Here is a 14,578-nt window from a genome sequence, read left to right as displayed (position 1 = left end):
GCTAATCTCTTCAAAGTCAAGAATAAGTCTCTGTGATGTTCTCTGCTGTGGAAAGCTCCTTGCCCTTATGACACCTGGAACACTTTACTGACACTTGGTACAGTTTACTGACACCTGCAACACTTTATTGTTAATTGCTATAATCTGCTAGTAATCTCTTCAGGAACAGCTCACTTTGCCATAGTCTTTGCATCACTTATTATGTAACATAGTCTGCTGGCAATCTCCTCAGCAGCACCTCAATCTCTTTTGCATAGTTTCTGTATCACTCTTTATGCAGCACAGTACACAAAGTGGTGCTTACAATCCCTCTTTTGGTCAACTCTCTTGATAACTATGGTGTGTTCTAGAGTTGCTTGTCTTGTAGTTTTCACACTCTTGTGGACTCTTTGATCAGTTATTGTGTCAGGTTTTCTTACTCAGGTATCAGTGTCTTATCTGTCTCTGGTTTGACAATCCTTACACACAGACATCAGAATTTGAACTTTCTGAACTTTCACAGCTGTGGCCTCACAATTTGTGATGAATAATCTCTTCACGGGCAGAAATAAGTCTCAATGATATTGTCTGTAATTTTAAACCCTTTGCCCTTATAAAATATGCATTCTTCACTCATAGGAATAAGCTTTCTGTGCTCTACTATATGTTAGCAATCCTTGCCCTTTCTCTAATAACAATACCTTCATCTAGATGATTTGTCTACCTCTCCTGGGACAAACTACAGGACTGCTGCTCAGGTTAAAGCATTATGCATCCTCCTCTGTGGCCCTCAGTACACCTGGAATAGGATAAATGGCATAAGAATCGGAGCTGCTGTACAGCTTCTCCCTCTTCCATATGTACTTGTCCATCAGTGTGTGTCTGATGCCTATTAGTATTACAGGAACGTTATGCTCTGTGGTCACTACCATGGTTAGTGGATGTACTCATGGCACTATCCCCTTCCTGCCTTCTGATTTTAGTCTTGTCACCACTTACACTTAAGGAGTGAAAAACTATTGCTCTTAATGAGCACCGTTGACTTCACCTATGAGTGACTCCCTGCAATAGGCATTTCTTGGATTGGTTTGTACTAGTCACTAATCATGAGCGAACATGCTCAGATAACGTCTTATTGGAGCATGATCGGGTGTTATCAGAGTATCTTGGGCCTGCTCATATATTATATTTTAGTCCCTGCGGCTGCATGATTTGCGGCTGTAAGACAGCCTGAACACATGTGGGGATTCCCTAACAAACCAGCAATCCCTGCTTGTGTTCAGGCTGTCTAGCAGCCACAAATCATGCAGCCGCAGGGACTCAAACATAATATATGAGCAGCATAGGAAAAAAGGCGCCGCACAGCTGTTCCTCAATCACTAGCGGTATCTTCGGTGCATAGTAACTTCTCTGGGATCCGACTCCAAGGTAGAGGTGCACACATGAAACAAGTAAAAACCACTGGCAATGCGTAGAAAGAAGCGGCAACACTCACCGGTCCTGTGTGGTCTGAATCATTTATTAGAAGAGTGCACACACCGCATCTTCACGGCATCGGGATACAAACAAGGAGGGAGGTGAGCAGGATGTGACGACGGCCATTTCGCGCCGACAGTAGCGCTTCCACGAGACCCGTGGAAGAGCTACTGTCGGCGCGAAACGGCCGTCGTCACATCCTGCTCACCTCCCTCCTTGTTTGTATCCCGATGCCGTGAAGATGCGGTGTGTGCACTCTTCTAATAAATTATTCAGACCACACAGGACCGGTGAGTGTTGCCGCTTCTTTCTACGCATTGCCAATAATATATGAGCAGGCCCGAGATACTCTGATAACACCAGAGCATGCACGGATAAGACATTATCCTAGCACGTTGGCTCATCACTACTGGTCACTCATATAGTAAGATGCAGGTGGATAGGTGACAATACCAATGTGACTGGATTGTATTTAATTCAACTTTACTGATACCTGAAGTCAGGCAAACTGCATTATTCATAAACGAGATACCAAGTTAATCTTCAAGAATACTTGGAATACTGAAACAGTCGCTAGGGTTAGCTGAATAGATTCTGAACATAGGGCAATGGTTCCACAATGAGAATAACTCACAATTTGTCTCTGAGTACTCTTACAAACGGTAGACCCCTTGGACTCTGGAACTTGCAGCTACGGCCTCTGTGGGTGCTATCCTCCACTTCCTCTTGCAAACTGTATAAGTTGTGGGGGAGCCTCTGGTGCTGGATTAGTAGTGTCTTGAATATAGTCTGTCACTGTAACATGCCACCTTAGCTTCCTTAGGCTCTCAATAAGAAAAACACATAGTTTTGCCTGATTCTTTTAAAAAAGATTCTCTTCTGAGAATTTGAGACACAAACAAGTCCCCACGGAGTAGCATTGCGGACTGCTGGTTACATATCCTTGCACTAAACAATGCATTTTGGTATATAGTAGAAATGAGTACTAGTGACTGCCCGTGTTTGTGGCTGTCTAACAGCCATGAAACATGCAGCCGTAGGGACGTGAACCTCTCACTCGAGCACCCACGATACTCAGTGTATATCCTAGCACCCTTGGAAAACTCGAGTAACGAGCACTTGAGGTCATCAATAATGAGTAGATCTTTTGAAATTAGAATTTACCAGATTCACTAAATTTGTCCCCAAAATTTGTTTCATAGTGAATCTATTTGAGGAGATGTCAGAGTACTACAAAGCCTTCAATTACCCTAAAAAACTTTTACGATTATTCTGTTTTCCTCACTTATTAATGTCATCACTGCTTTGCTCTCACATACTATCTGTACAGTTTCTTCAGTTTGTGTTATGTCTTTTTGGTCCTACCATTATGGCTAAGCTATGAACTGTGACGTCCTCTCACTATCCAGATTCATCCTAAAATGTCTGCTGCATTCCCTGCTCCTGCTTTTATAAAAGCTATAATCATTTCTGCTGATTGGTTGTGTTATAACATGTGATGTGATCACTAAAAGCTGCGGGGAAGCCGCCTAGATCATGAGATCTTTTGCAATGGGTAAATTAGCTTTTTCTACTACTGTTCTTTCTATCACTCATTAAGTGTCCTCCTACATGTCCATTGCTATTTTTTATGGGCTTAAATTGTGTCTTCTACCAGGATAGGCTTCAAGGGTGTGCACTATTGCACAGGATGCATCAGTTGCCACTGCAGAAAGGAAGCATCACAGATGGCCTGGCACAAAATGTCTGTGACTGGGCCATGTACAGAATTAGATATCCAGTCTGGGAATCCTTCAGACACATAGGGGTCTGATATTAGTGCATTTTCTTAGTTCTATGATGAGGCCCCAGTAGAATAAGTTTGAGAAGCCCTGCATAAGAGTATCAAGAATTACTGGAGAATTTGAAGGTTTTGGACTTTAATCAACATAAATGGACAATTGAAAACAGTATGTTATTAAAACCTTATTGTTTGTTTTATCTTAGTGTTTATTATATTGCTATGATTAGTTTTTGTCCTTGGCGGAGTTTCATGTTTTATATTTCCACCCACCTCAGGAAGCTATTGGGATCTTTAGGCTCCCCCAAGAGGGTCGTTTTTTATCTGACTAATAATATTAATCAAAGGTCCTTTCTTCGTTCTTTTTCTCCTTTTACTAACTCTTTGTCACTTGTCTAATATAAAACTGCTATTCTAATGTATCAAACATAAAAAGCACCACAACATTAACAAGATCTTTAAACCTTTATGTAGGAATTAATTTTATGCTTCGACAGCTTCTCAAAAAATCATGGGCAGCCTACGATTTTTACGGTGACGTTAGAAAATCACTAAGAAATACAAGCAGATATTTATCTATCGTGCAATTTCATCAGGCAGGTGCCTAATTGGTTTCAAATTTATTCTGCATCAGGACAACAACCCAAAACATACAGTCAATATCATTAAAAACAACTATTTTCAGCCTAAAGAAGAACCAGAAGTCCTGGAAGTGATGAAATGGTCCCACAGAGCCCTGATCTCTACATCATCAAGTCATCAAGTCTGTAGGATTACATTATAATGGTTTGTCCTGATAAAGAAGTTGTAATAACTTTAAAATACTTTGGCCAATAAACCACAGTGGAGACATGGGGGTCAGCGGATGGCCTAGTCCACTAGCTGAAACCGCATGGACCAGGGCACATCCCACCAAATGCCAGCTTTCCTTTTACCGTGGGTGTAATACTACTCAGGTAACACAGAGTGAGGGTACAACAATTTGGCAATACTTCATTGAACCACAAAACAGGAAAATAACACATAGAACAGTCTCAGCACAATACTCAAGATGGTACAAAATTACAGAGTCTCACCCTTCCACTGACTCGCCGGGATGAGAGCAGCTGTTACTTCAGAGCTTCCAGGGCTGACTGCCTCACCTGTGGCACACAAACAGAGAAGGCGTAATGACAAGCTTAGGTGACAGTCCATTGAGGTACAAGGCCAGTTGACCTGAGGGTCACAGTCTGGCTTCTCCAAACATCTCCATGGAGGCAGGTGACCAGTGATTCCCATCCCTGTCTTTCACAAACATATCAATGGGGCTCAGGTGACTGGTGGGTCCAAATGCCGACTACTCCAAACGTATCCATGGTTCAGCGATAGTCAATGGGGCAGATCTGTATTCTTTCAGCTGGCGCCGTGGTCCCCTAAGCTGACATTCTGTAGAATGTAAAAAATGTGTCCCTCATGATGGAGCCATGATGTCTTGGCTGCTGTCTTATAAAGAGTCTCTGATTCTTTGGATCTCTGGATCTCTTTACTGTCTCGATAACTTGCATGTATATATGTATGTATCCCCTTTTTATAGCTCACAAGATTTGTCCTTCAAACCAGCATCCAGAGGTCAATAAGATGTGAAAATGTTTACTCACATTATTTGACTTTTTAAATCAATTTGCATAGGTTTTACTCTTCTGTTTTGCAAGTCAACAAGCTGGCTGGCCTGGACAATATGTAATCAACATATCAGCAAACATCATTGATCAATTGCCCTGGGTTTCTGTCATGTCTGGGATAATAGCACAATATATTACAACAAACATCCACTTACAAGGCAATATTCAGGGCTTATACGAATAAAAGTCTGTGTTTTCTTGACCAACCAGAAAGAAACACATAAATTCAAAAGTCAACATATAGATAACAGTCAGTGACTCCTGGCTTACTGAAATTAGGTCTGGTTAAGTAAGATAAAATGCTATGCCATCACAACCACCTACAATTGGATTCCACAAATTGGATTCCTCATCCTTTATATCATTATGAACAGCAGCGCAGGTTAACCCATTGTTTCCAGTTTCTGATTACATGAAGAGACAGAAGGATGTACACAAGTGACATCCACAGAAGATCTGTGAACCAACATTGAATTTTCCTTGGTGGAGAAAGGAAAGACAGGAGTGTAATAAGTTAAACTATAAAATCAATAGTAGAAAATATTCTCACCTGGCAAAGTTGTGCTATAGGCACAACTCTAATTGCACTATAGTGGATTCCAGCAGGTGCAGCCAAGAGGGTATAATGTGGAAATATCCTACAGTTCAGGCAGAGGTTTTATTATAATAATTATTAATACATCAGAGGAAGGCTGGATGCAGCTGCAACATGTAGTGTTTTTTTAACAGAAGATCTGTGGTTAGTTCTCCAAGATGTTTGGAACAATCTCCTGCCGAGTTTCTTCAAAACCTGTGTGCTATTACTTAGAAAAATTGATGAAGTTAAAGGGTGGTCACACCAAATATTGATTTGATTTAGATTTATTTTTTTTGTTTATTCACTTTGCGTTTTTTTAATTGATAAAAAAATAAACTATTAACACTTCTATTTTTGAAAGCATTCTTACTTTGCGGCATTTATTACTCATCTGCCTAAAACGTTCGGACACTACTGTACGATATATGGCCAAGACAAATAATACTTGTTTAATAACCTCCTACCTCCTATAATAAGGAAAGAGACGGATGTTACACCTGACATAAGTGACAAAACAGGTTTGGGGAGTTGGGCTGATCCCTTAATCAGTTGTTGTCTAGTTTCAGAAGCACTTTCATTTCAGCACTTTCCAAGTGATACTTGCCTCTCAGTTGGTTTAGATCCTAATTTTGCATTAAAATGTCATATACATTGCTCACGAGAGATCCCCTGAGCAACGACGGTAAGTGAGAAAATGCAAAATCTTCAAGGAGGAGTAAGAGAATGTATTTCATTGTATCATCTACGTATTGGCATTACTGCTTGTAGATTATGATTGTGTCTCTATGTTAGTGCTGGCAGCAAACTTTTAATATGATGTCAAGAATGTGATTCAGTTGCACTATGTGTATATGCCTCCAGCCTTCAGGCTTCCTTCACACAATGTTTTTCGCTCCTTTTTGAAGGCTTGCAAAAAATGCCATGAGTTTCATGTTTTTACAAATGTTTTGGTTGCCCTGTATTATTCCCACGTCCTTTTATATGCATTCTTCTTATAGGGAATGATGGAAAAACACATTAATAATTCCATACCTAAAGCATGTTGTGCTTTGAAGAAAAATAGAAGAGTTGTCTAGGACTAACATATTGATGTCCTATTCGAACACAATCCACACACTCGCACCCGAAACCTGTTGTGTGTATACAGCAGATGTTGGGAAGGGAGGGTATCCCTACTATTCCCATCACAAATATCCAAAGATGGAGGCTTCCTTACTGATTGCTGGGGGTTCTGAAATTTTTGCAGAACCCCATCCTGAATGGAGCAGAAGTGCCCATACTGGACAGCCAAATTTAATTTCTTTCTTTCATATGGGAAACTGGCAACAGAAGTTTATCAAGAATGTTTTGGGGGGCAGTGTTTTCTTTCTTTACAGTATACCATTTTTTAAGGCATTGTTCTCCATCGGTGCAAAATTTCAGGAATGAATAAAACAATCACTGGAATACAATTGATATACAAAACATTATGCAAGAGCTGCAATGAATCATAACGTTAAAAAAATATATATATATCTCGATGACAAGTTGCTCATAGGATGATCTGCTTTATCAGAGCCAAGAAACGTGTTGTAATATGTGAAGGAATTTTAGTGCTCAATTTTTCTGCAGCGCCTCCACAGGGAAAATGAAGCATTACACAATCCTTATGTAATGCTCATGTAATGTACAGACATGCTGGGTCCTCCAGAACTTCTCTCTGTTAGGACTCTCAGAGTCCCAAAAATGGGAACCCCTCACCGAGAACTCAGAAATCATTAATATGGTCTATTAAAAAAATGAGTTTTCTTGACTACATAACCCCTTTAAATTTAGGCACAATTAATTATTGTCAGTTGATCCCCCCCAGACTGCGCACAGTATAGATTTATGATAGATTTTTGGCCTCAATTAAACTCAGACTTTTCTGAACTTGTAACTTGTAGGTTAATGCTAAACTTTAGATCCATGAAAGGAGAGGAATTGGAAACATCACGTAATCGACTGTCCAGCCAAGTGGCATTGTGTTTTACTGTGCTGGAAAGAAAAAAATCCCTTGGCTTAGATATTTAACCTTCAGCTTTTTACGCTTCAGACTAACATAAGATTTATTTACACGGCCGGTATTAATTGTAATTTATATATATATTTACAAGTGTTTATGTGGTCTTTTTTACGCACACGTGCTCTATTATGTATTTTTTAGTGTAAAAAAGTTTTAAAGTATAAAAAGTTTGGAAAAAAATATTTGTAGCGCATTTATTAACTACCTATTAACTTAAGGGGATTATCAAGGACTGAAAATATTGATGATCTATCAAAGTCGGCTCTATACACCAGGCATCCATTGTACATGTTTGTCAAGTGTCGGCAAGAAGTGAAAGGAGTATTCATTAAAATTCCCACAACTATCTAAGGATTGGGGGGATAACTTATGGATCTCTGATGGTCAGCCTGCTGGGGGTCCTGAGATCTTTGCCGGACAGATGTGATGGGCTTAATGTGCACATCTGTAATTGGGTGGAGGAGCTGCATTTTATTGTTTACGATATTATGGTTCATTTTACCCACCAGAATAGTGCATGCTGCGATTTTAATGGTCGGCATGGAAGAACGTCATGTTGTGTCTGGACCGGCCATGAGTCTCTGGACCAAAACTCAACAGGGAGGGCAATTTAAGTTTTTAATAGGGGTTACATTATTTAGATCTGGCACTCTCCTAGTAGACACATTAGGAAGGGATTAACTGAATAGATATTAGACCTACATAGACTGGTTAGGAGGAGATTAACAGCCTGAACACAGAGTCTGGAAGTGGAAGTGTTTGGTCATCCATTCTGAAAGTAATGTGGCTCCACTATATATGGTCCGCATTTTTTTATTGCACCCTTGGATAGAGTTTGTGTATCCCATCATTCTCCCATCAATAGCGCTATTAGGCCACTATTATTCCTACTGGTGGTTATTATGGTATTGGGGTAGATGCTGGTCCATCGTGTGTCACATCCAACATTAAGCACAAAACATTGGCAAAATCAAATGGTGTCCTAATCTTTATTATGTTTGGGAATGGGCCAGTTGTTCTCTGGAAAAAGGTTAATCCAGGTCTGTTCTCTGCAATTGTCCTTTTTTTGCAGCCCAAATTTTGGGTTGTGGTGCAATACAAAATGATACATTGCTATTCAGGGTGCAATTGTGCCAAACCCTGTTGGGATAAGAGATTTCTAGACAAGATAAGATACCAGCAGTAGTGTAAATGGATGGGAGGAGAGGAATGAAGGTGCATCAGGATAACTGAGCACTGGCTGGACAGAACCGCAGAGAGTCAGGCGACTCCTCTAATCACCATTCATTCAGGTTTAGCGTGCATTCCCACTCTCCAATCTCATAGCACCTTGTCACATTTTTAGTTTATATTCCTGATTTGTGGCTTTTACCATTTCCTTCTCGTCAGTTTACTTCGTAACCACATCCTACAAGGTTTCGCTCCCACTAGCGAACAGTATCCCATCATACAAGAGAATCGGACGCTATATACAAATGACCCTAGGCTCAAACTGTGCTGCATGTGTGATGCATGTATCATTCTCTCGCATGCGGGAATCAGACCACAGGTGCCGTGAAGATGGAGAACTTAATTTCTCCATCTCCAACATTGTGTGAATCTGCGCTCAGATGATATCCGAATGCAGTCTGATGCTTTACATACACCCAGAGACTTATATGGGTGAGTGCAATTCGATATATGCTGCCAATCACAACATGAAGCAATGTTTTCTCATGACAACTCGGCATGAGAAAAAAAACATTAGTCAGCACGGCTCCATAATATAACATTGGAGAGAGTGCAATCCAATGAAACACCGGATAACACTTGTCCGAGCTATACGCTGGCTACTCGACAGTGTGAGCGAACCCTGAAACTAACGGTTTCCTTGTACTGTATGATATGGACATCTTGTGTATGACCCTGCCTCCCTCCTCACTGCATAATGAGACATAAAATCTGTAACAAACCCCCCAACTATCCTTTTGTAGTGCTGGTCTTCTCATTTGGGACACAGACCTTTGGGGTTCCTGCAAAGAGCACAGGTGGATCACACCGTCTGCACCCCGCATAGTAATGTTCCTGGTGCAATACATATTACAAAACAAACAAATATAGCATAATAACATAACAAATCAAACAGTGGTGTTTGGAGCCTCTCGGCAGAATACGAGTGGAATAAGAGCAATTAACTGAATTTCATTGTTTTTGGAACGTTATTCTGGATGTGTTTGATGTTACTTGGGATGGAAAGTCGGAAACATGGACTCCACCCTTGACACTATGCCAGTCACTTCATGAGCTGAAATCTGAAATTGTCAGGAACTGTCAGAAGGGGGAAGAAATTGTGTGATCTATTAAATGATCGCCATGGTTGAACTATGTGTTAAAGGAGCTGTCAGGTATCCAAAAATGTCACCACTCAGGTACATGGACTATGTCAGGTAACGCAGTTCATCTGCAACTAAGTAAATGGGGCTGAGCTACAGACAACACACATGCCTGACATCGTTTTCCCCAGTTCTTGTCTGAATAGCAAAACAACATTACTTTTAGTATTATAGAATTGTTTTAATCCTACCCTCAGTCCCACCTGGAAACACCCCTGATCTAACTGGACCACTTTTGGGCCTGGGTTCCCCAAACCCCATGCCTTTTTGTTCAAGAATGGCAATAAATTTAGCAGGACTGCTCCTGAAACATTGGGATACTACTGGGATTTTTTTTGGAAATTTGGCAACAATGGTATAGGACAATGGTATAGGATTATCAACCATCTTTCAGGGGACCACTTTTTTATAGAGAGGTGGCAGACCCTGTATACAATACTCATATAAACAGTGACAACCAGGCTCGCAAGAAAACAGAACATCTGTTGGGCCGAAAAAAAAGAATTAGCCTGCAGCCTGTTATGAAAGGTAATTCAGTACCACAATGGACATAGAGGTCAGCGCACATACAGTGACCTGGCAATAACCCAAAAAACAAGAACGAGCTCTGAGACGTGGGAACTCTGTTGACCGCAATCCCTAATCCTCTTCAACCACACTAAAGGCAGCCGTGGATTGCGCCTAACGCTGCCTATGCAACTCGGCACGGCCTGAGAAACTAGCTAGCCTGAAGATAGAAAATAAGCCTACCTTGCCTCAGAGAAATACCCCAAAGGAAAAGGCAGCCCCCACATATAATGACTGTGAGTTAAGATGAAAAGACAAACGTAGAGATGAAATAGATTTAGCAAAGTGAGGCCCAACTTTCTGAACAGAGTGAGGATAGGAAAGGTAACTTTGCGGTCAACACAAAACCCTACAAAAACCACGCAAAGGGGGCAAAAAGACCCTCCGTACCGAACTAACGGCACGGAGGTACACCCTCTGTGTCCCAGAGCTACCAGCAAGCAGTAAAAAACAAATTGACAAGCTGGACAGAAAAAAACAGCAAACAAATAGCAAAGAGGAACTTAGCTATGCAGAGCAGCAGGCCACAGGAACGATCCAGGAGGAAACAGGTCCAATACTAGAACATTGACTGGAAGCCAGGATCAAAGCACTAGGTGGAGTTAAATAGAGAAGCACCTAACGACTTCACCACATCACCTGAGGAAGGAAACTCAGAAGCCGCAGTACCACTTTCCTCCACCAACGGAAGCTCACAGAGAGAACCAGCCGAAGTACCACTTGTGACCACAGGAGGGAGCTCTGCCACAGAATTCACAACAGTACCCCCCCCTTGAGGAGGGGTCACCGAACCCTCACCAGAGCTCCCAGGACGACCAGGATGAGCCATATGAAAGGCACGAACAAGATCGGGAGCATGGACATCAGAGGCAAAGACCCAGGAATTATCTTCCTGAGCATAACCCTTCCACTTAACCAGATACTGGAGTTTCCGCCTTGAAACACGAGAATCCAAAATCTTCTCCACAATATACTCCAACTCCCCCTCCACCAAAACCGGGGCAAGAGGATCAACAGATGGAACCATAGGTGCCACGTATCTCCGCAACAATGACCTATGGAATACGTTATGGATGGAAAAAGAATCTGGAAGGGTCAGACGAAAAGACACAGGATTAAGAACCTCAGAAATCCTATACGGACCAATAAAACGAGGTTTAAACTTAGGAGAGGAAACCTTCATAGGAATATGACGAGAAGATAACAAAACCAAGTCCCCAACCCGAAGTCGGGGACCCACACAGCGTCTGCGATTAGCGAAACGTTGAGCCTTCTCCTGGGGCAAAGTCAAATTGTCCACTACATGAGTCCAAATCTGCTGCAACCTGTCCACCACAGTATCCACACCAGGACAGTCCGAAGACTCAACCTGCCCTGAAGAGAAACGAGGATGGAACCCAGAGTTGCAGAAAAACGGTGAAACCAAGGTAGCCGAGCTGGCCCGATTATTAAGGGCGAACTCAGCCAAAGGCAAAAAGGACACCCAGTCATCCTGATCAGCAGAAACAAAGCATCTCAGATATGTTTCCAAGGTCTGATTGGTTCGTTCGGTCTGGCCATTAGTCTGAGGATGGAAAGCCGAAGAAAAAGACAAGTCAATGCCCATCCTACCACAAAAGGCTCACCAAAACCTCGAAACAAACTGGGAACCTCTGTCAGAAACGATATTCTCTGGAATGCCATGTAAACGAACCACATGCTGGAAAAACAATGGCACCAAATCAGAGGAGGAAGGCAATTTAGACAAGGGTACCAAATGGACCATCTTAGAGAAGCGATCACAGACCACCCAAATGACTGACATCTTTAGAGAGATGGGAAGATCTGAAATAAAATCCATAGAGATATGTGTCCAAGGCCTCTTCGGGACCGGCAAGGGCAAAAGCAACCCACTGGCACGAGAACAGCAGGGCTTAGCCCGAGCACAAATCCCACAGGACTGCACAAAAGTACGCACATCCCGCGACAGAGATGGCCACCAAAAGGATCTAGCCACTAACTCTCTGGTACCAAAGATTCCAGGATGACCAGCCAACACCGAACAATGAACCTCAGAGATAACTTTATTCGTCCACCTATCAGGGACAAACAGTTTCTCCGCTGGGCAACGATCAGGTTTATTAGCCTGAAATTTTTGCAGCACCCGCCGCAAATCAGGGGAGATGGCAGACACAATTACTCCCTCTTTGAGGATACCCGCCGGCTCAGATACACCCGGAGAGTCGGGCACAAAACTCCTAGACAGAGCATCCGCCTTCACATTTTTAGAGCCCGGAAGGTATGAAATCACAAAGTCAAAACGGGCAAAAAACAACGACCAACGAGCTTGTCTAGGATTCAACCGCTTGGCGGACTCGAGATAAGTCAAGTTCTTATGATCAGTCAAGACCACCACGCGATGCTTAGCTCCTTCAAGCCAATGACGCCACTCCTCGAATGCCCACTTCATGGCCAGCAACTCTCAATTGCCCACATCATAATTACGCTCAGCAGGCGAAAACTTCCTGGAAAAGAAGGCGCATGGTTTCATCACCGAGCAATCAGAACTTCTCTGCGACAAAACAGCCCCTGCTCCAATCTCAGAAGCATCAACCTCGACCTGGAACGGAAGTGAAACATCTGGTTGACACAACACAGGGGCAGAAGAAAAACGACGCTTCAACTCTTGAAAAGCTTCCACCGCAGCAGAAGACCAATTGACCAAATCAGCACCTTCCTTGGTCAAATCGGTCAATGGTTTAGCAATACTAGAAAAATTGCAGATGAAGCGACGATAAAAATTAGCAAAGCCCAGGAACTTTTGCAGACTTTTCAGAGATGTCGGCTGAGTCCAATTATGGATGGCTTGGACCTTAACAGGATCCATCTCGATAGTAGGAGGGGAAAAGATGAACCCCAAAAATGAAACCTTCTGAACACCAAAGAGACACTTTGATCCCTTCACAAACAAAGAATTAGCACGCAGGACCTGAAACACCGTTCTGACCTGCTTCACATAAGACTCCCAATCATCCGAGAAGATCAAAATGTCATCTAAGTACACAATCAGGAATTTATCCAGGTACTCTCGGAAGATGTCATGCATAAAGGACTGAAACACTGATGGAGCATTGTCAAGTCTGAATGGCATTACTAGATACTCAAAATGGCCCTCGGGCGTATTAAATGCAGTTTTCCACTCATCGCCTCGCTTAATACGCACAAGATTATACGCACCACGAAGATCTATCTTGGTGAACCAACTAGCCCCCTTAATCCGAGCAAACAAATCAGATAACAATGGCAAGGGGTACTGAAATTTAACCGTGATCTTATTTAGAAGGCGGTAATCTATACAAGGTCTCAGCGAACCATCCTTCTTGGCTACAAAAAAGAACCCTGCTCCCAATGGCGACGATGACGGGCGAATATGCCCCTTCTCCAAAGACTCCTTCACATAACTCCGCATAGCGGCGTGCTCAGGCACAGATAAATTAAACAGTCGACCTTTTGGGAATTTCCTACCAGGAATCAAATCGATAGCACAATCACAATCCCTATGCAGAGGTAGGGTATCGGACTTGGGCTCATCAAATACATCCCGGTAATCAGACAAGAACTCAGGAACCTCAGAAGGGGTGGATGACGAAATAGCCAGAAATGGGACATCACCATGTACCCCCTGACAACCCCAGCTGGACACAGACATGGATTTCCAATCTAAAACTGGATTATGGACTTGTAGCCATGGCAACCCCAACACGACCACATCATGCAGAATGTGCAACACCAGAAAGCGAATAACCTCCTGATGTGCAGGAGCCATGCACATGGTCAGCTGGGTCCAGTACTGAGGCTTATTCTTGGCCAAAGGCGTAGCATCAATTCCTCTCAATGGAATAGGACACTGCAAGGGCTCCAAGAAAAACCCACAACGCCTAGCATACTCCAAGTCCATCAAATTCAGAGCAGCGCCTGAGTCCACAAATGCCATGACAGAATACGATGACAAAGAGCAGATCAAGGTAACAGACAGAAGAAATTTTGACTATACCGTACCAATGGTGGCAGACCTAGCGAACCGCTTAGTGCGCTTAGGACAATCAGAGATAGCATGAGTGGAATCACCACAGTAGAAACACA

The 14,578-nt window shown here is 42.5% G+C and overlaps 1 protein-coding gene across 1 annotated transcript in view; it reads left to right on the top strand.

The window, feature by feature from the left end:
- Positions 1–6,016: 6,016 nt before the first annotated feature.
- The window catches only part of DPP4 (dipeptidyl peptidase 4), an 80,391-nt gene continuing 71,829 nt past the window's right edge, over positions 6,017–14,578 (top strand). Inside the window, exon 1 of the mRNA XM_069733045.1 lies at positions 6,017–6,155. Coding sequence (XP_069589146.1) covers positions 6,113–6,155 — 43 coding nt within the window. The 5' untranslated portion in view covers positions 6,017–6,112. The remainder of the gene's footprint in view (positions 6,156–14,578) is intronic.

The sequence above is a fragment of the Ranitomeya imitator genome, chromosome 7, assembly GCF_032444005.1.
Source record: "Ranitomeya imitator isolate aRanImi1 chromosome 7, aRanImi1.pri, whole genome shotgun sequence".
Classification (NCBI taxonomy): Eukaryota; Metazoa; Chordata; class Amphibia; order Anura; family Dendrobatidae; genus Ranitomeya; species Ranitomeya imitator.
Note: the sequence above shows the minus strand (reverse complement) of the source record. Positions and strands in the feature narration are given on the sequence as shown.